At 27.7% G+C, this 21200-nt stretch overlaps 4 protein-coding genes across 9 annotated transcripts; 1 reads left to right on the plus strand and 3 right to left on the minus strand.

The window, feature by feature from the left end:
• The first annotated feature begins 1083 nt into the window (after positions 1 to 1083).
• On the plus strand, positions 1084 to 7471 carry LOC113797998 (ras-related protein Ral-A-like). 2 transcript variants are annotated; one of them, XR_012847345.1, is made up of 7 exons: positions 1084 to 1471; positions 2639 to 3073; positions 3161 to 3350; positions 6310 to 6518; positions 6628 to 6805; positions 6994 to 7248; positions 7312 to 7471. XR_012847345.1 is itself a non-coding variant. In XM_075825193.1 (6 exons), the coding sequence occupies exons 2-6, from the start codon at positions 2991 to 2993 to the stop codon at positions 7108 to 7110; spliced, it is 777 nt and encodes a 258-aa protein (XP_075681308.1). In that variant the 5' UTR covers positions 1084 to 1471; positions 2639 to 2990; the 3' UTR covers positions 7111 to 7284. The 2 variants fall into 2 exon arrangements, 1 of the variants encoding a protein (XP_075681308.1); XM_075825193.1 differs by lacking the exon at positions 7312 to 7471 and having other exon boundaries at positions 6994 to 7284.
• Positions 7472 to 7524: 53 nt separating this feature from the next.
• On the minus strand, positions 7525 to 12703 carry LOC113797862 (dynamin-binding protein-like). Of its 5 annotated transcripts, none has more exons than XM_027348309.2 (6): positions 12209 to 12703; positions 11797 to 12120; positions 11095 to 11748; positions 10091 to 11028; positions 9714 to 10038; positions 7525 to 9630 (listed from the first exon to the last, which is right to left on the minus strand). In XM_027348309.2, the coding sequence occupies exons 1-6, from the start codon at positions 12243 to 12245 to the stop codon at positions 7682 to 7684; spliced, it is 4227 nt and encodes a 1408-aa protein (XP_027204110.2). In that variant the 5' UTR covers positions 12246 to 12703; the 3' UTR covers positions 7525 to 7681. The 5 variants fall into 5 exon arrangements, with proteins under 5 accessions (XP_027204110.2, XP_075681291.1, XP_027204112.2 ...); XM_075825176.1 differs by having other exon boundaries at positions 11797 to 12125; positions 12209 to 12702; XM_027348311.2 differs by having other exon boundaries at positions 12206 to 12702.
• Positions 12704 to 12856: 153 nt separating this feature from the next.
• Rab21 (RAS oncogene family member Rab21) lies at positions 12857 to 14402 on the minus strand. Its single transcript, XM_027348481.2, has 4 exons — positions 13957 to 14402; positions 13473 to 13891; positions 13305 to 13368; positions 12857 to 13167 (listed from the first exon to the last, which is right to left on the minus strand). Exons 1-4 carry the CDS (start codon positions 14073 to 14075, stop codon positions 13095 to 13097), a joined length of 675 nt encoding a protein of 224 aa, XP_027204282.1. The 5' UTR covers positions 14076 to 14402; the 3' UTR covers positions 12857 to 13094.
• A 610-nt stretch (positions 14403 to 15012) lies between these two features.
• On the minus strand, positions 15013 to 19479 carry LOC113798034 (uncharacterized). The gene is made up of 4 exons (XM_075825197.1): positions 19117 to 19479; positions 18902 to 18964; positions 18456 to 18670; positions 15013 to 15821 (listed from the first exon to the last, which is right to left on the minus strand). Exons 3-4 carry the CDS (start codon positions 18660 to 18662, stop codon positions 15699 to 15701), a joined length of 330 nt encoding a protein of 109 aa, XP_075681312.1. The 5' UTR covers positions 18663 to 18670; positions 18902 to 18964; positions 19117 to 19479; the 3' UTR covers positions 15013 to 15698.
• Positions 19480 to 21200: the final 1721 nt, after the last annotated feature.

Here is a 21200-nt window from a genome sequence, read left to right on the forward strand (position 1 = left end):
AATGATTATTATCATTAATAACCACAATCATTATGCTTTCGAATGACATTTTCAATTGTTTTTGTTTGTTCGTGTGTGTGTATGTATGTCAGATGTTTGAATTGTTTCCACAAAATATAGTATTTTAATCATTCATTTCCCGGATTCTCAATTTAAATTGATTTTTTTTTCCTAAATTTTCCATTTCAAAAAATGACAAATAATTCATTCAACCATGTTTTTTCCAAAATAAATGATTTGAATGATGAATTTCATGTTTCATTTGGTGTCAATCAATCAATTTTAAATTGAATCATTAAAATATATCGATTTGATTGTTTCAAATTATATCGAATCGGTTGTGATATAATTATGTAATATGATATTGATCATTGATATGATATGATAAGAGAAACAAGATAAATCCAATCAGTTCAACTAAAACAGAAAAAAAACCGACAAGATAATCGGAATGAACAAGGTATAATTTTCTTGTTAATGATGGCGATGACCAGAAAAAAATGATCGTAGTGGTCAAATGATAATTGTCTCTTGTTTTCCTGTATAACAAGATGAATGCATTCACACATACTTATACGAAACGAAAAGAAAATATTAAGAGAAAAGTTAATAAAGAGAGAAATATTTTTTGGAGAGAAAGATACGAAGATTCCATTTGCTGAATTTCATTGATTCAAAGATTGTGTGGTCGTTGTTGTTTGGTAGCCATGATTTCATTCAACAAGATGATAGTGGTTGTGGCAGTGGTTCGGTAACAATTTATTTATTTCAGTTGAATAATATTTTCTTCATTGCGCTACTCAATTGATTTGTTGAAAATATTCTTTCATTTACAGCCAGCAACATGTTGTTGGACTTTTTTTTCTAAATAACCAAATAAATTGAATCATTTATCTTGTGTGAAAAAAAGTTCAATCTCATCATCATCGAAAAGCGGTTCAGTTTTCATTTTTTTCCGCTCAATCATTCGGATTCATTTTGCAAACAAACAAAAAATCGACTTGATCATCATCATTATTGTCCTGTTAATTAATTTACTTTATATGTCAATAGTGTCAATGTGATTTTTCATCATTTTATATGTCGTTGTTTGCGGTTGATTGAATTCCTAAATCATTCATTCATTCATTCATAACAATTCTGATTTCGACAAAGTAATAATAAACCAATTTAAATATGACTAGAATTGGTATATAATGATGAGAAAAATAAACTAAACATTGTTATCGTTTTTTTAAATGACAAGATCACGATCACCACCTAATCATTTTCACTTTAATTTTCTTCATTATCATCATCACACATTTATGTTTTCTGTGGAATATTATGTTTGTTAGTGTGGTTTTTGTTGATAAACATCACCTCATTTTTTTGTTTTCGAAATTCACGAATCACGATAAAATTTGACCTGATATTTTATTGTTTTCCATTTCTTAACGGATATTCGTTTTTTTCACATTTTAGCTTTCCGGTAATTATTATGACTATATTAATAAAACATTAATAACATAATGATAGTTGAATGAGTGATGATGGAAAAAAAAGAGAGAGAAACAGTGGGGAATTTTTCTTTTTCTTTTTTTTTAATAAACCAAATTGTTTATCGTACCAGTCGTCGTCGATTAGCTAACTTCATTCAATCTGCGATCCATTTTTTTTGTTGTTGTTTAACATTGATTTTGGCCATGGGAATAAATATTTTTCTAGTTTTTCAAATATTTTCATCCATCAATATTAGCTATATTATTGTGATGATAGTGTAAGAAAGAGAAACACCCAATTTTGTTTTTTCATCATGATTATGGTGTATGTTGTTTTTGTCGTTGTTTTGTTTTATTTTTTTTTGGCACAAATTGCAAATGGTAATGGTATTGTAATCACCACTATCATTACAATGATTAACATAGAAAACATACACCCCCTTAGGATATATAGCTGAAAGAAACCAGTTAATATAAATTGTTGTTTTTAGTAAATCTATAGATAATCGTATACGATATCGTACATTGTTTTTTCTGAGTATTATAATTAATTATGTGAAAAAAAAATACTTTGAAATAAATGGCACCCAACCAAACAAAACAAACCATATTTGAGGATTGTTTTCATTTTTTATGGTTACCTAGACATTATTTGTCATCGAAGACAATTTACTTGTAATACTTTTTTTTGAATGACAGTGATTTTAGAGAAAATTGGGTGATTTCCACTTCAATCTGATCATTATTAGCATTTGATTTTAACTTTATGTGACTAAGTGTATGATTGGATCGATTTATGTTAGTGATTTGAATGATGATTTTAATCATCCAACTAGAAGTAATCCATTGATTCTACAAATAATGAACAAATTCTAACTATTTCAAAAGCAATTATCTATTTTTTATATGAAAAAAAAATTATGACGTAAAAATTTGCCCAAGTAAAACTAACTACTAATTCATATATTTTTCTTTTCTTTTTTCCTTTTTCTTTTTTTGTTTGTTCACTTGTTTGATGACTTTTCACAAATTTCCGCAATTATAACCGCATTTTTCTTCAACTAATTCGTTTATATGTGTGTGTTTTTTTGTGTATTGTTGATGATGTTCTTTATTTTTTTTGTCGTTATTGTTGGTGATGATGATTATGATTTTAGTTAAAGGATTTCCATGGTTGCCATCAACTAATCAGGAATCTATGTTCATATCACTAATACACTGTTTATAACGGCAAGAAAGAAAAAAGACAAGATCATATACTCAATTTAATTTTTGTCTGCTGCAATGATGATGATGAATGAATGATGCCGACAAATATCATTCAGAAGAAGATATCATCAAACATTTTTTAGATTGAACAAACACGGCATCATTTCAATGACGACAACAACAACATTCGACAAAAAAAAACATATTGCTGACTTTTTTTTGATTTAATTTAAATCTTGATATTATTATTTCGAAATTGTTTTCTTTTCGGGTACTGTTTATTTATGTTAACATTTGACAATGGATAATTTACGTAAAATTTATGATCAAAGTGTTGAAACGACTCGTTCATTATATGAACGTTGTAGAGCGTTTGCCATCAGGTATGTTTTTTCTTCAGATTTAAAAACTAAACAAAAAAAATCAATCATATTAATCCCATGATATCTGTCTGTTTCTTTTTTATTTAGAACATTTACAAAAGATGAAAATTCAATGAAATCTTCGACCGTACATCCGGTAAATACAAATCCACTGTCATCATCATCATCACCAACAGCCGTTCAAACACAACAACCAACACCCGTACATAAAGTTATTATGGTTGGATCCGGTGGTGTCGGTAAATCAGCATTAACATTACAATTTATGTATGATGAGGTAAGATTTTTATACTAGATTTTTTTCTATATTACATTTGAGGTCATTTCTGTAGAAAAAGATTGTCAGTGTTCGATTAAATGATTGATTATTTTGATCTTAACTCGTTTGATGGTTAGTGAGAAAAAATTCGCCAAAAAATATAAAAACTGATAGAAGATATTATGAATGATAAATTTCAATGTTCGAATCCAGTTAAACAACTTTATTTATGACTTTTGTATTATTGTTTTTTTCGTTTTAACGTACATCGATAATCTGATCAATCGATTCAATAATCGATTAGTTTAGGATGATCATGATCAAATTAATCATCACCATCATCAACACACCATTTATATTATATTTTTAACACACATTTATCAATTTCAAAATTTCAAATGTCAAAATTTTTTTTGATGATCGTGATGATCATTATTCTTTTTATTGATGGTGAATCAAGACAAAAGAATTGAAGAACAAATAAAACGATTTTCCAACGTGAACAGTTTGATTCGTTTTCATGTGATAGAAATCATAGTTATTCAAAAAGAAGGGCAATGAGTATTATTGATGATATTGGATTGTATGTCATTCAGGTCGAATGATGTTGATGATGATTATCATTGGAAACGAAAAAAAATATCAAAACGTTACATTTTCATGACTAATTGTATGTAAAATTTGAAACATTGTTCTACCAAATCTTTTTATTTTTCTTGTATTTTCAAATATAATAACATTAGATAACCTTTTTAACTTGCGTTATAGAAGAACAAAAAACTTATAAGTTTTTTTCTGACAAAACAACAAAATTTGTACACAGACACAGATGTTCTTCAAAAAAAACAAATTGACCGAACGATAATGTCTCAATATTTAAGGATTTTGCATGGATCATTTCTTCATAATCAAATGGTCATCATCAATTTATAATTTAAAAATATGAAATGAAACAAAAAATGATCCATAACAAATAAATGATTAGAAATTTTCCTCAAGTATTTTTTACTTTTCGTAATCAATGCAATACAATCATTTACAAAATGATTACATAATGTGATCAAATCTTATCTCATATGAATTTTTTTTTCTTATTATCATCATTTAACTATTATGAATAGAATCAAAAATTGTTTTCTTTTTCTGATTCAATTTTAAAATAGAAAAAAAAACATTACAACTATCATCATATATCACACTTTATCTGTATCGCATTTATGCATATTCAAATTATGAATTACAATGGATCGTCAAATGAAAAGAAAAGAAACAAGATAACATTTTTTTGACCGAAAATAAGAACAAAACTTTTTACTATGAATAGATAAGTTTGTAGGTTGTTTGTTCACGTTCGTTGTTGTCGTTATTGTTTGAAACATTGAGAAATATTTGGAATGAAATTTGAAAACTAATGAAAAAAAACAGATAACAACAGCAAAGTTATGCAAGGATTTACAATGAATGAATGAATTTCGGTCAAACCAGAATGGTGATGATAATGTTATGTGATGGTAATAAATAGTGTGTAGAATACTTGACCAATGATGATGGTATATGTGTGTGTTTTGCAAACCATAGAAATGGATGCTAAACCGGTTTTATTTATCTATTTTTTTCTGGTTTCTTGTAAGCATCTTATGTTCATGTTGTATTATCATCATCCAAAATAAGCAAAAATTTTTCAGAAATTTTTTTTCATTAAATATAAAAAAATTTTATCGTACATAGAATAGATTAGTATGATGATGTATTATTTGTTCAACGTTATATTATAAATACATTTCTAATTTCTTAATGTAATATCTGTATTTAATGAGTTGATGTCTGTCCAAAGTTCAGCAAAGAGCAATCACCGTAAATAAAATTTGATATGTGATATAACAAGATAAGGTACAGATAACTTTTGAAATGAGTATAGGTAAACATCATACACTTGTTGATAATAATAACGATTGACTAATTATGTTTATTATTTTCTATGTTAGGAATTTAGTTTATTATTACACTATTATAAAGATTCTTTTCAAATTACTATGATATACAATTAGGTTTGAATTAAGAATGGATAGACAAATTTTTTTCTGAATTCGACGGAAATGTTCGAGGACATTTATTATATTCGACATATTTATACATTTCATTCATTAAATCTTAAGATTAGATTCGTCATCATGAAAATCTATATTGTTGATTAACATTATAGCTCATTGTCATTGGCGAAATATCCTTGATTTTTTTAGAATAAAAAAAACATAGCTTGCAAACATTTTTTCTATTCATTTTATTTGATTCGAATCATTGAAAAGAAAGAAAATAAAAATATGAAATTAATGTATGTTTGAACAAGAAACAAAGATAGTCTATATACAATGTTCCATTTTTGCAATGTCCAGCAAAACAAAAAAACAAATACAAAACAACAATGGTTGCCTTTGCAATTTTCTATGAATAATTTACTTTTATTATCATTGAACGAAAAATGAAAAAAAACTTGCTTCAAATCACTGAAAGATTCAGTGAATGACATACAGATCAACATAGAGAGAAAAAATAAAACAAAAAAGAAATGTTCAATTATCTTTGTCTGGTCATATATGATAATAATAATAATTTTATTTGAAAGAAAGTGCTTCATCCAACGGGATGTTTGCACCATTTATGAAAATACAAATAAAGTAAATGAAAATACAATAAAGTAAATGAAAAACTGGTCATATATGATGCTTTATATATTTGAGGATTTTTGTTGTTCAATTGAAACAAAAATATTCAATCGAAAAAGATTTCAATGCAACATTCTCAATGGATGAATGAATGAAGTTTTTTTCTTGAAAAAAAAGATCCAATAAATCTAGAGCAAGTTTTCTTGTTATAACTCATTAATAATGTAATAATGATAATAATAATCATTTTCTAATGTTTTGTTTAATATGAAATTCTATACAATTTATAATAATTTATTATTATTATTTTATAGTTTGTTGAAGATTATGAACCAACAAAAGCAGATTCATATAGAAAAAAAGTACAATTAGATGATGATGAGGTGCATATTGATATATTGGATACAGCCGGTCAAGAAGATTATGCTGCCATAAGGGATAATTATTTTCGTTCGGGTGAAGGTTTTCTTTGTGTATTTTCCGTATCAGAAATAGAAAGCTTTGATGCTATACACGAATTTCGGTAAGTAATTGATAATTAATCAAAATCGAAACCTTTTTTTCCCATCATCATCATCATCATCATTATAATTGAATTGAAATCTTTACTCTTTTTTTTCACAAATTTTCAGTGAACAAATCTTGCGGGTTAAAAATGATGATAAAGTACCATTCATTTTGGTGGCCAATAAATTCGATCTCGATCAAAATCAACATCGTGTTAGTATGAACAAAGCACAAGAACTGGCCAATTCATGGAATGTCCCATTATATCAGACATCAGCCAAAACCAATTTCAATGTGAAAGAGGTATGTTATTTTCTTTTCTTTTCTTTCTCACACAATTCAAATCTAAATCAATTCAATTCTTTATTTCGTAATCTAATCACATAAAATTGAATATAACTTATCAATAGCAAACCAAAATGAAAGAAATTCTTACCAAATTTATTTTTTTCTCACGATTTATGATCAATCAATCATGATCAAAAAAATAGGTATTTTTCGCATTGCTTAGAGAAATTCATCAACGAAAATTGGCTGGAATAGAAATGGCTAAAAGTGGCAACAACATCGTACAGGAAGAACGATCAACATGTTGTTTATGTTTTTAAAATTCAAAATTGTTGATCGTATTTGTTTCTTTGGCCAACAACAACAACATTCGTGACAACAGATTGATTTGTGTTGAATCATGGATGACAACAAAATAACAAATACATTGCGAAACAAAGCATAAAATTATATTGATTGTAAATATAACACATTTTATTATAATTTCTCATAAATTCAAATGGTATATTTTTAAAATTTAGACACATTCAAATCGGATATGGTCATTTAATTTTGTTTCGCTTTACGCTCTCATTCATATTATATGTAAAATATTTATAAATAACTTGAATTTTTTTTTCTGTGTAATTCGTTTTTTCTCTTCTTGAATAAATTTACCGGATGTATGATTCGAAAAGACAATGCTTAATCTTTAATCAATCACTTTTGATCAATATGCACAACGATTTATCAACTTACATTTATAAATATTCAATTAATTATTATCAAGTATTGAAAACATTTGTATTATAAAATAACAAATTTAATAATTTTATTCATTAAATAAAATTTTGAATGCTGATAAAAAAAATCATGATTAAAATACAGAATTTAAAAAAAAGAAGTTTTCATTCATTTTTTCAAGTAATTTCCAGGCACATAACCTTTTTGGTTCGAATGACTAACTAGCCACCAATCGGAATTACCACTGGTATCATGTTTACACAATACCAAAACTTTTTGACCAAAATTCAATGATATTTGATTCGGGCCAGCTGCTTTGAATGGATATGCAGCCGTAAAATAATTATCATCCGGTTTTTTATTCTCAAATTCGTTTTGCTTTTCATTGCTAATAATGCTAGAAATATTCTGGAATGTTGTCGATGATGTTGACACTGAAGTCAACGGATCAAATTCTGCTAGTTCATTTTTTTTATTTGAATCAATTTCTTCTAATGATAATAGTGATGAATGATCACTTCCAAACGTTTCTTCTATTGGAACTGTGGAATAATAGCGTTCTGGTTCAATAGGATCAGGAATCGAAATCTGATCTTCAGCAACTTGATCATAACGATTTAGTTCTTGTTCCCATTGTTTTTGGCTGTTCATTTGTGTCTGATATGGTGTCAACAAATTTCGCGGCACAAAACCTTGAATAAATCCACGATCAATATACCAACGATTTTCATTACCATTAGGCTCCTTATATTTGATAACTCCGATTAAATCATTTTGATGGACACAAATCTCCATAATATCGCATGGTTCATAATTTTTAGTAACAGTGTATAAATGCTTTGAATCGTATTTATTTTTGAGTATTTGACGATTAGATTCGTTTTGTGTTTGATGATTTGAAGCTGATTGTCCTGGTTTTTGCTGAGGAATTTGTTGTGATTGTGTAGTATCGAATTGATATGTTTTGTTTATTGGTAAAGAATTTTTCCAAGTATTACTGTTACGTTTCGAACCTAATCGAGTGAAAGCTGTTAATGATGATGATGATTCTTGAAAGCTGCTTGTATGTAGCAACGAAAATTCTCTCAACATTTGTTCAAAATTCAGATTATGTTTAACCTGGAACGTATCATCAATATCTGAAAAGAATTCGAAAGAAGTGTTTTTCACCAATGGCAATTCATGTAAATCTAATTGATGTTTGGCCATGTAACCGACGAAACGCTTGTGCTCACATAGAAATGCTTGAATACAATTTATTAAGATTTGTAAAGAGGTATCTGACAAAATGGGCAATTCATCTATCAACTGTTGATTTAAGGCTTCGAAAGTGTTTTTTAATAAATTTGTATTTTCCACGCTGCTTTTTGATGATTTTAAACTAGCCTCATAATCGACACGTTTATCATCACGTTTGCTAATCAATCGTACAGGACTAGCAAATTTCTCCAATAACATTGTTAACGGTTTAATAACATTACATTCGATAGATTTTTTGAAAAACTTAAAATGATCGTGATACATAAGAAGATATTTTTCACGAATTTGTTCAATATCAAAACGAGGATGACTTTTGAAATCACAATATTCATTGATGGTTTCCATTGTAGATAATAATTCAACATTATATTTGTCCATCGCATCTATATAATCTTTCATATCCTTGAGAAATGTACGAATAGTTTTATCAACTTCTAGAAAAAAATGCAAGGCATTGTCATAGTCTTTGTCTTTGGTACCGGATGAAAATTGCAATGATGAAAGAATTCGATATTTAAATCGTGAACTTTTTTTCAACACCGAATGCATCGAAAGATTTTTCAGTTTTTCCGCAAGTGTTGCATCTTTGGCTCGACAATATTTTTGTATAAGATCTTGTCGTCGTTTATGTTCATTTATGCGTGTGGCAATATCCGTGATCATTTGGAAGGCCATTTTCAATGGTTCATAATCGACATGATCTTCTTCAGTGAATTTGATCAATTCATTCAACAATAATGGATATTTGAGTATGCGTTGTACTGGTTTGATCAAAATTGATGATAAATCAAAACAATTGGTCTGATCCTGTATACGGCCAAGACAATTTTTGATGTAACTTTGTGAGATTACATTCCCTATGTAAAAAATTAAAATAACAAATGTTTATCATTACTCCCATCATATCATATTAAAAAATCGATCGAATAATTGAACTAACCTTCATAAAATTTCAATAATGAATGAACTGAATCATGATTACGACAGTACTGGGTGTAACTTTCATTAATTTTAAATTTTAGATCCAAGAAACAGATGCCGACCCTCTGATCAACATAGGCTCGATTATGTGCATAATTTTCCAATGATTTTATCAAATGTTTCGACACATCGATTATGCTTTTCATATCGCTCAACAATCGATCTACATCTACATTCACTTTTTTAGCTTCATATATACTGGAATTGAACACATGATGGCAAACATTTAATGCATGGCAATAATCCTTTTCCGTTTGTAAAAGCTCGGTAATTACGCATTCGCGCTAAAAAGGAAAAACAATTAAAAGATTGATTAACATAAAAATGGATGCATACTTGATTTTGTTTTTGATTTTGAGCTTTTAAATTTGAATTTGTTTCGGATTGTATTGAAGATTCATTTCCATCCAAATCAAATTGATAATGTTCTTGTTTTTCTTGAATCAGAAATTGATTGAATGTTGGAAAAACATCCGAACGGCGTGGTGCAATTGGCGCACGGCGATGTGGTTTAGGCTGAATGACTTGTTCTTGTTGTTGAGAAACAGAGGTTTCTGCAATTTTTTCTTTTTCAAGAACATCAATTTTTGGATAAAGATTTGATGTGCTTATTGTTGCATTTAATGTTGTAATAACAGATTGGTCAGAACTTTTTTGGAATGGTTGACATAAATTCATATGAACAAAACCCACATTACCAACTGAATCTTTCGCTTCAATCCAATCGGTTGTTGTAAAACGCCTCAGCATTGTGACGATATCACCAGCTCGAACTTTTAGATCTTGTTCCATTTCTCCATCAAAATCATATAGGATTTTCGCGAGAGAATCAGAAGGAAAATCAATAGCTTCTACATGATTTTGAGTAGAATCTGCTTGTTTTTGATCTGATTGATGGGCTGAGTTATTTTGTTCTTTACAATCAACAATAATTGATATGTAACTACGAGGAAAGAATCCGATACGACCATGGATTTCTCCTTCCATCCAATCTTGGTCATAGTAACGAATCAATCGAACAATTTGATCTTGACGAAGACTTAGCTCTGAATCATCTTGTGCCTCAAAATCGTACAACGCTCTACCGTATGGTTCCATCTCATTGAACATATAATTAGCATAACCATATGCAACAGGTTGTGAATGAGCGGAAGCATTCATAGCAGCTTCGTATGAAGGGGGTAAATCTTGACAACCTGGTTGCTGCTGCGAATTTTTATCGGCATCCACTTTATTCGATTCAATCTTTGCATGTAATTTTTCGTTCTGATAATCTTTATTCGGAATAGAAATTAGCATACGATTCAAATTTCATTCTCCATCAGTTATGATCAACTTACTTAATATATCCAATATGTCAGGAGGTGGAGGGGGACTGAACGAGGGTGGCACCGGTGATCGTCCATTTGAAGAATTATCAGAATCATGATGAATATCACAGATAGCATCTGCATTCGAAATTCGATTACTACCAGTTGGTTCCGAGTTTTCAGCATTATTTTCGGGGTTGTCAATCTTAACAACAAAATTTTTTGGAAAAATTCCACGAATTTTTCTTGACAATGATTCACCTTCATAATAAAGTTTATCATTCTCTTCAATTATGCCTAATACTTCACCTATAAGAGGTAAATCAATCTCTTGATCAAGTTTTGCTTCCATAGTTTTGACTACTTTAACGTAGAATAGATATTCATTTTTCTTGGTATTTGAAGAAGTTTGTTTATTTTGCTCTGGCAACGTTTTATTTGACTGTATTTCTTGTTTCTCAACACAAACAGTATTATCGATGATAGGATATTTACTGGCAACTTTTACCGGAATTCCACGAGGATCAAATATCGAATCTGGAAGCAAATCGTTTCTTAATTTCCAGACAAAAGTCAAAGGAAATATACCACAATCGGTATCATTGACAAACAAATTATCATTAAAACGTTGTACTGAATTAAGACGAGTACCGTTCCACCAATCGTTATTGATAGGATGAAAACCTGTAATTACGAAATTAATAAGTAACGGAATTTGATAATATAAATTACCTATTATGAATTCAAAACGTGCAAATTTTAAATCACCATCTTCACAATTATTAATAAAATCATGTTTGGCCACAAATACAGCTTGTTTTATTTCAGGAGCGATGCGCAAATTTTGGAACAAATCATCTCGCATTTCCCGACAACAATCGATTGGAATCTTTCCAACCTGATCTTCCATATAAACTTCATACCAGAATTTATCTAGTTTTCGAATTAATTGTGCAATCTGTTTAGGTTCAATGGTAAGTTCATCTTCATATTGGCCAGTAAATGATTTGTGAATAGTCAATAAACATTTAGTATGGTCTGACATGGTTGTCGTTTCTAATCTAAGCAAAATATAAGATTAAACAATAAATTTTAATTAGATATATAAAAATCAATATTAATAACTGTAACAAAAATTTACAACTTGTTGATAGTAGCTTGGATATATTGTTATTTAACATTGAAATTGATAAAAATTATTTCCAATGGATGATTGAATATATTCTATAGAATTATGAACATTAATCATGGTTTGATGAAAGGAAAACAATTGACAATAATGATCAATCATTGAACTGTCTATAGAATGAGATGGAGTAAATCTCACAAAAGTGATGATAATAATTATTCAGTAATGATAATGGATGTTTAGATGTTTTTTTCATCGTTTATTTAACAAGTGGTAGTAGTAGCAGCAGCAGCAGCTAAAACAACATCAATTGTGATCCAAAAAATTTCATTTATTATGCAGTTATGTTGCAAGTGTTGAGAAATCATATTTACAATGTCATCATCATGATCATCAAAAAGATATTATCGTTGTTGTTGTTGTTGTCGTCGTTGTAGTTAAAATTTGATGCGATGCATATCCATGGCCAATACGGTCATTGAAAAAACAACAATCATGACAACAAAATAATAAATACAATGAGGCAACAAATGACGGACGATTATAATTAATGTGCGCATGCTTGTTTTTGGAAATTTTTTTTACGAATTATTTTTGAAATTCGAATTTTTTTTATTAAAAAATAAATTTAATAATTAAAATTGAAAAGGTAAGAGCTAAAAGTTAGTTAAAATATCACAACATTGTTTGAACAAAAATTTTTTTTGTTGTTAAAAAAATTATCATCAAACTTGATATATTGGTATGTGTGAATACAGGAAAGTTTTTGTTTTGCATATTTTTCATGATTATTGTTCTCGAAAGAAAAAAAAATTGAAAATATAAGAATCAATAATGGATAAATAATGATGATGACTTAGTGTTGAAAAAATAATAGGGCTAATAATTCTTTGATTAAATTTCAACAACATTTACGTTTCGATTGTAGATCATTCGGATCATTGAGTTCATTATCAGCTGCGATTGAAATCCCTCTAGAGAAAATATATTTTATTTGATTGTAGTTGGTGAATATGAAATAAAACAGTGTCATTTCATTGGAAAATATTGGAATGAAAAAAAAATTTTATTAACATTTATTAATTGACCAATTAATGTGAATTATATTTACCTTGTGACTGTCGAATTTAATGCCCTAGGATTTAGTTGTTGTGTTTGACTGAATGATATCATTTCTATGTAATATTGATGATTAATAAATCAAATCGTGAATTTGGAACAAAAAAAAAATTCATAATTATAATCTGTATTGATTCGATAATCTTTAGTTTAAACATACGTTTAGTTAGATTAAGGAATACATCGTCGATTCCATAATTAGTTTTAGCTGATGTACAATAATGTGTAGCACCGGCTGTTGTTGCATAACTTTGTGCTTCACTTATCAATGCATTATTCATTTGATCACGTTCAATACCCGAAAGTAAATCGATTTTATTACCAATAATCGCTATACAGACATCATTACCAAGAACTTTACGTAATTCTTTGATCCAAACTTTAACCTTAGTCAATGAATCTGGATCGGTTACATCGTAAACAAGTAAAGCTCCATTTGAATCACGATAATATAAAGGGCCAACGGCATGAAAACGTTCCTGGCCTGCCGTATCCCAAATATTCAATGTGATGGGTATATTTTGAACGAATATATTTTTGGTTAAAAATGATGCCTGTAATGTAGATTGATTTGTTTCACTAAGTTGATAAATAAAAATTCATTTTTGAAAATTACAAATTGAAATCAATTCAGAGTAATTTACCTGAATTTATTCTCAACATATCTTAACACTAATGATGTTTTTCCCACACAGCCTTCACCAAGTAAAACAATTTTGAATTGTTGTTGACCACTTTTCTGATTTGAAATCGCCGTAGCCATTGTTAATTAATGTGATCGGGTATGTTTAACAAAACTCTGACTCATGAACGAAAATGATTATTGGTATACCGTTGAAATGTTTTTCTAACAATTTTTTTAAAAATAATATGATGTATGCAATGTCTTTGTATTTTTGCCTCAATGTTTAATCATTCAAATGATTAGCACCAAAATAATTGTCGATTATCATCATCATCGAAAGCATTTTCAATGACAACGATATGATTATTAACTTGACAATATTATTTATATCACCAAAAAAAGAAAAAGAAAAAAATTCACAACATAATTTTCGATGAGCATGTTTGGCCACGGAAAAAAAATCAAAAAAAAATAAAAAATAAAAAATATCATCGTATGAAATAGTGTGTACATTGTTAGAATTGCCCAATTCATACGTTGAATTTAAAATGGCTTTTATCATAATTGATGGCGACACTTTTCCGGATATCAATTATCGATTTTCCTTTCAACCCAATTTCCCATCCATTTGATTTGATAAAATCGACAGGGATGCATTTTCAATATTTTTCTTTGAGAAAAAAAATCCCGGAAACATTTCCAATTATGGCCAGAATCATAATTTAGATTTTTTTTGAATCATTAATTTTTCCTGAACAAATTTTTTTTTCCGAAAAACATCATATATATTTGATATAACATGAACAAAATGGAATACAGTAATAATTCGATCGATTCAATTGATCAGGTCGATTGTTTTATCAATAAATATAGGAGTTTCAATCATTTTTCATTTTTATTTGCATTCAATGTGTGTGTATATACCGACTTTATTATTTAATGTCACATCGTAAAATGTATTTCAACAAAATATTAAACAACAATTCTTTTGAAAAACAAAATGAATTTCGATATAAACATACAAACACATTCACACAGATTTTTAACTAAGAATATTACAAGAATTATGATGTAATTAAAATTTTGACTGATAAATTTTTATTGAATGTTAGTATGATAAAAATTGAAATGAAATAAAAAATAAAAAATCATAATCAAATAAATAGAATTATTTTTACTTGAAAATTATTTATCACTCACACACACACACACACACACACAAACAAAACAAACAAACAAACAAAAACACACGATTAATGCAATAATTATTCTGAACAACAATAAACTACGATGATAAATTTCTTCTTTTTTTTGATGTTGTAATGAAAATGTTTAAAATGATTGATGACAATGATCGATGATAGATTTAATAATAAATTCAAACATTTTTATGTGAATGTGTCCAATCGAAAAAAAAAGAATGAATGAATGAATGAATGAATGAATGAATAAATAAATAAATAGGCAAAAGAATAATTAGACACCATTTGATTGAATTTTGTTTGTTTGTTTTTTGTTTTTGCTTTTTTTTTGGTTTTCATAGTTTTATTTCATCATTTTTTTTGGGTTTGTATGCATGTAGGTGTGTGTGTGTGTTAGTGTGTATGTTTGATTACATATCCAGAATATTGAATATTATTATTATTATTATTGTAACCAAATGTAATTAAAATGTTTTTTTTTGTCTTTTGTTTTCATTTCAGATGCAACAAAATGATCGATCAAAAAAAAGAAGAAAAAATATAAATTGAATGGAAAATTTCATTCACCATCATTTCCTTCGCTTGATTTACTAAAACCTCGTTTGAAATTAGAAATAACTGAGCCACCCATTTCAACGATTCCTTTACCGGCATTGACAACAGCATCGGCTCCTTGTTTTACCTGGTTTTGACAGAACAAAAGAAAGAAAATGAATGAGAATGAAAAATAAATTTATAAGATTAATTAAATAATCTAATTAAACTTAATCTAATAAGAACAACAACAACAACAACAACAAAAATTATCCGTTCACATGATCCATTTCAAATACAGTGATTCAATCAGATATTTTATTATTATTATTAGAATGATTTCATAAGAAATTTATTTCGGAAATAAAAATGTACCCTATAATTCAATGATTTATACTTGAAAAAAACAACGAATTTTCTGTTTTGTTATTAATGTTCTGTTAAAAATGAATGTACCATTAAATTTAGACAACAATCAAGATTAACATTATCATCATCAGCATTGTTATCCACATCATCATTATTATTATAGTATGATTACTGGATAGTAAAAACATATATATGTTTTTGCACCAAGATATTTAGATAAAAAAGATACCAAGGACGACAATATTATAGGAAAATAATATTCAAAGAAACCTTGGAAATTTAGGATGCATTGTATTTTTTTTAAAAGAAAAAAAAATGGCTACAACTATCATATCTATTTTGGCTGGATACATTCATTCATATATGTGCGATCCCGGTCATGGAGCAATTTCAATGACGCCCAATGACGTCAATCAGATATTTTGCCAACAATAAACGAGAAAAAGAAAAATTATTCCCTACTCCCAATCAACCAAAAATAAAAAAGTGAAATGAGTGATTCAACATTCGAAACAACCGGAATGAATGAAAATTGTTTCGATTAGAGATTGCGCACTTCTCTATTGTTAGGTATTTTTTTTTGTTGTTGCCAATTCTTTTCCAGTGTAAATGTGATCATCATTATTTTGATTTGATCAAAATATATTCATCATCGAATAATAACTATTTATTGAGTATGATTAAAAAAAAATCTGGACGTTTTCAATAATCTCTTTATTGAAACGATAAAAATTCATCATTCTTTAGATATTCTGTTTAGTTGTTTTGATCAGGTCATACAAAAAAAAACATTATCATTATTTAATTAGCATCAAATGAATGAATGAATGAATGTAAAGAATTTGATGAATCAAACAAACTTATTAATCAGAATAAAGAATATTTTTTTTATATGTTGGTTGGTAATGATGTGATAAGAATGTAGGCAATTTAGTTGAACCAGAACAAAACAAAACAAAATCGAATCAGAATAAATGAAAACTAAGTTTTTTTTGTGCCCTATTTGATAAATGTTTTTTTGTTTGTTGTTCAACATTCAATTCTTATCGGCAACAATGTCAAATACATGAAAAACAAAATGCAACAAAAAAAAAAAATCAAATTCTTGAATGACAAAACAATAATGGGAAAAAAAGTATTGAAAAGTAAACGAAAAATTTGGTGCAAACACCATGAACAAAATATCGAAAAGATGATGATGAATTCTACAATATTAAATTCTATTTACTTTGAATTTGCAAATCTAAAAATAAGAATGTTTGAGAGACGATCATGCAAATAAAAGTTTTTCGTAGATTTTGGGAACAATTTTTTTCTGTGTGTGTGTGTCTCATTCATGGAACTATATAAACAAAAAATTAATGTCAAAAAAAAGGTCTTAACGCGCGTAATAAAAGGTTCATTATTTTTTTCAATAGAAAAGATTTTGAATAAATTTAATTTACAAAATTCATTCTTATTTGCCCTCCTAATACCAAACCAAATATAAATAGTGTGTGTATGTGTGTGATTGCTAAGAGAATGAAGAAAATGATAGATGTCTGTGAATTATCAAAATCGTGACCATCGTGTTTACAACAGATCAAAAAAAATTTGTTTTCGATTGATAAAGACAAAGCAGATTAATCGAATTCCATTTGTGATGATTTGGAATGAAATGAACAAAATATGGAAACACCCAATTATAAATTTATGAAAATTTGTCCTTGGTTTACAATAATTTTTGCTCTTGTTATTAAACATCGTTATATTATATCAAATTCATTTCGAATATGAAATAATTGACATACAACAACGGCGAAGGCGTAACAAAGTTCAATTTACAAAAAAAAAGAAAAGAAAATGGAACATTATTGAAACATTGACAGATAATGACATTTAAAACATTTTCAATGTTCCATAATTTTATTGACTATTTTTGTTTTCTTGACAATAATAATCATTTTTTTTTTTTTTTTGATTGCATCTAGGCAATTCAAAAACGATATGAGCATCGTGTTTTCAACAAAACAAAACGAAAAAAAAAACTTTAACGGAATTCATGAACTTTGTATTATAATGGAATGAGGATATCGATGATAATGGCGGATATTTTCAGCCATTTCAATCATGCTTAAACCTCCTGATTGGTTCTTATCAATAAATTATCTTAATAATTCTAATTATGATTGTCATAAAATGCAAAAAATTCAACAAAATGAACAATGATAAAGAAAACGTCATTCAAATATGTCAAATTCAAAATGGCTGTCTTGAATTTTTTGCTATTGTTTTGAATTTTAATTAGAATTTCATATCATTTGTTGCCATATGGTTTTTATTTTCACTCATTGGCATTAGGAAGCCAAAAATTTTTGTCTATTGATAATTCAATCAGGATCAGGCAAAAATATAAATTTTTTTTTCTACTTACCACATGACTGGCCTGTTGGGTAAGATTACCAATACCACCCAAAGAGGATCCAAAACCAGATTGATCAGATGATGCCGATGCTTCATCTAGTTGAGCATCTTTTAAATCATAATCAGCATTTGTACCACTGGCCGTATTTGCAGCTCCCGTTGCCATATTTTGATTTTTATTTGATTGATCGTAATCAAAATTTTGTGTCATCGACATTTCGTATTCTTATTTGTTATTATTGTCCATGTTTATTTATTAACAAATTTATTTATCAATCAAAAGAAAATATCATCAACGTATCCATAGATAATTAGTTTCATTGGAATTGTTGTTGAGACAATAAATTGTGATCATGACGATTGATTGATATTGAAATGAAAGAAAAATAAATGTTTAACAATCAAAATGCATTTAACAACAATAAAATGCATGACATATTCGAAACAATCACCTACCTTTGAAAAAAAATTTCGAAGAAAAAACACTAAATGAATATTCTTTGTCGTTTTTTTTGGATGCTAAAAATCAATACAATCGATGATTAACAAACGTTCGAAACCAAAAATAGACAGACAAACAAAAAAAATCAAATATTAATTTCTAGTTGATCAAAAATTAATCAATGGAAATACAATTTTCTAAATACAATTAGATAATTGCAAACACATACAATAAATGAATTGAATTATAAATGAATCAAAATATTTATATTCCGACTGTAAATATTATTTTTAACCGTTGTTGTTGCTGTTGTTGAAATAAAAATAGAATCAAATAGCAGATTTATTTATCGTTTTGTTTTTTGAGTAATAATGATAAACTTTATTATTATCACTATTATAACGATGTGTTGATGAAATAAAATATCGAAAATGGCAAGAATTATTTGTTAAGGTGTTATTGAATTGAATGATTCGCAAATTCTCTTATTGGTTTATTTGCAATTTTTTTTGAAATGAACATGAATTAAATATATATTGAAAACAATATGTTGGATATTTATTTGTGCATAGACAGAATAACGATTCTTCAAGCAACTCACAAAAGAATAGGCCAAAAAAATGAAATGAAAATAAACAAACGAACAAAAAATGAGTATGATCACAAGAAAGAGAGAGAGAGAGCTGGGAAGAAGCAAAATAGAATGTATATTATTGGATTCAAAATGAATCTATGAATCTTGAATAGGAAAAAAATCTATATAGAATTTCATTGAAACTAAGAACTAAGTACAATTTTGTTCATTTCTTTTTGAAACTATTGAAAAAATTGATATGAAGGCCGAAACGGTGGTAGTCGAATTCGTTGTTGTTGGCCAAAATGTTCCAGCAATTTGAAAAGTATAGTGCCCAAAAAAATGGTTCTTGGCTACACCGATTACAGTGTTCTCTACATATCAACGATACAAATGATGATGATGACGACGATATATTTCTGGCCAAGGTCGAATAAAACAACAATATCATTGATAATGATGATCATCATCATGCTATATATACCATAACCGAATTTATTTGATCCAAATTTTTTACATTGCTGTTGTGATTTTTACCACTACAAACCTAAAAAAAACATCCAACTTATAAACTATCAATCAAGACCATTACATTTAATGCTATACATAAAAATTTTGATTCTTTTGAATGATTTCGTGGAGGTTTCGATTTTTCGTCTTTTCATACAATTTTTAAAAGGGTAAACGAATGGGAATGATGACAAAATCAAGACTGTCTAGTCATCCAAAGTTTCAACATAAGTAGTTTATAATGTAATAAATGAAATAAATCAAGTGAATAAAGAGATGATGGTGGTGATGGATAAAAAAAATTATCTGGAAAAAAATTCATCTGTGAAGAATTGGATGACCAAACAGTCTAACAACAATGGAAAATTTATTCACAAAACCGAGATCAAAATCAGCCATCCATAAGATCATCTCTCTTGGGTTTTCATTACTCACAATGTTGATGTTGATAATGTTATTTAGCGGTTATAATACTTGTGGTCAGACAGTTTATTATAATGGAAAAAAATAAAGAATTTCAAAAGTTATTTTCATAAACAAACAAAATGTTACAATAATAATAATAATTGAAGTCAAACAAAAATGAAACTAAAAAAAATTCGTAAAAAAATGACAAATTTTCGTCTCACGAGAGTAAGAAAAAAAAACAGAATTACATAAATGGAAAATTTTCAATTAAAATTCTTCATATAAAATTCAATATATAGAAAAAAAGGAAAAGGAAGATATTTTTTTTTGAATTTTTAATATTTACATTTCGGAAATATGAAAACCATATATGCAAATTTTATGGCGACATCCATTTCGTTAAAAAGAATATCAATAAAAAATGCAATCATCTTCTAAAATTGTGAATTGAATTTTTTGCAAAACGAATGTAAACAGATCCAAAAAAAATGAATCAAAAGCGATGAAAACATAATTATAATTAAGTATAAATTATAGCTTTACTAAAAAGATTTTCTTAAACGAATGTTTCATAACCGAAGTTGAGTTTGATTTTTATGTGTATAAAATTCGATCGATATCAATTTATTTGATGTCAGTAATATTGTTTGATTTGGACTTTTTATTTGTGTTTGTGTGTGTGTGTTTTTTTTCTAAATTAAACGAATATTGAATGGAAGGAGGAAAATAAAATTTTTCCGTAAACATATTTACAGTCAATATTTCGTAAACGAAAACAAAATGGTTGACAAAAATTTGCAATACATTTTATTGAAAAGCAA

Source organism: Dermatophagoides pteronyssinus, unplaced genomic scaffold (genome assembly GCF_027571235.1).
Source record: "Dermatophagoides pteronyssinus isolate colony J.1.1.1.1 unplaced genomic scaffold, Derpt_VIB-CSIC_2022.12 sq0003, whole genome shotgun sequence".
NCBI classification, from domain to species: domain Eukaryota; kingdom Metazoa; phylum Arthropoda; class Arachnida; order Sarcoptiformes; family Pyroglyphidae; genus Dermatophagoides; species Dermatophagoides pteronyssinus.

Bases quoted from the DNA above. Each gene is read 5' to 3' on its own strand.
- LOC113797998 (XM_075825193.1), top strand. From the start codon at position 2,991: ATGGATAATTTACGTAAAATTTATGATCAAAGTGTTGAAACGACTCGT. The intron at 3,351-6,309 runs GTAAGATTTTTA...ATTATTTTATAG, and splicing joins TACAATTTATGTATGATGAG to TTTGTTGAAGATTATGAACC. The intron at 6,806-6,993 runs GTATGTTATTTT...TCAAAAAAATAG, and splicing joins CCAATTTCAATGTGAAAGAG to GTATTTTTCGCATTGCTTAG.
- LOC113797862 (XM_027348309.2), bottom strand. From the start codon at position 12,245: ATGTTAAATAACAATATATCCAAGCTACTATCAACAA. The intron at 11,749-11,796 runs GTAATTTATATT...TCGTAATTACAG, and splicing joins ACGTTTTGAATTCATAATAG to GTTTTCATCCTATCAATAAC. The intron at 11,029-11,094 runs GTAAGTTGATCA...TTCCGAATAAAG, and splicing joins TGACATATTGGATATATTAA to ATTATCAGAACGAAAAATTA.
- Rab21 (XM_027348481.2), bottom strand. From the start codon at position 14,075: ATGGCTACGGCGATTTCAAATCAGAAAAGTGGTCAACAACAATTCAAA. The intron at 13,892-13,956 runs GTAAATTACTCT...TTATCAACTTAG, and splicing joins TATGTTGAGAATAAATTCAG to TGAAACAAATCAATCTACAT. The intron at 13,168-13,304 runs GTAAATATAATT...TATTTTCTCTAG, and splicing joins TTAAATTCGACAGTCACAAG to AGGGATTTCAATCGCAGCTG.
- LOC113798034 (XM_075825197.1), bottom strand. From the start codon at position 18,662: ATGTCGATGACACAAAATTTTGATTACGATCAATCAAATAAAAATCAA. The intron at 15,822-18,455 runs GTAAGTAGAAAA...TGTCAAAACCAG, and splicing joins CCCAACAGGCCAGTCATGTG to GTAAAACAAGGAGCCGATGC.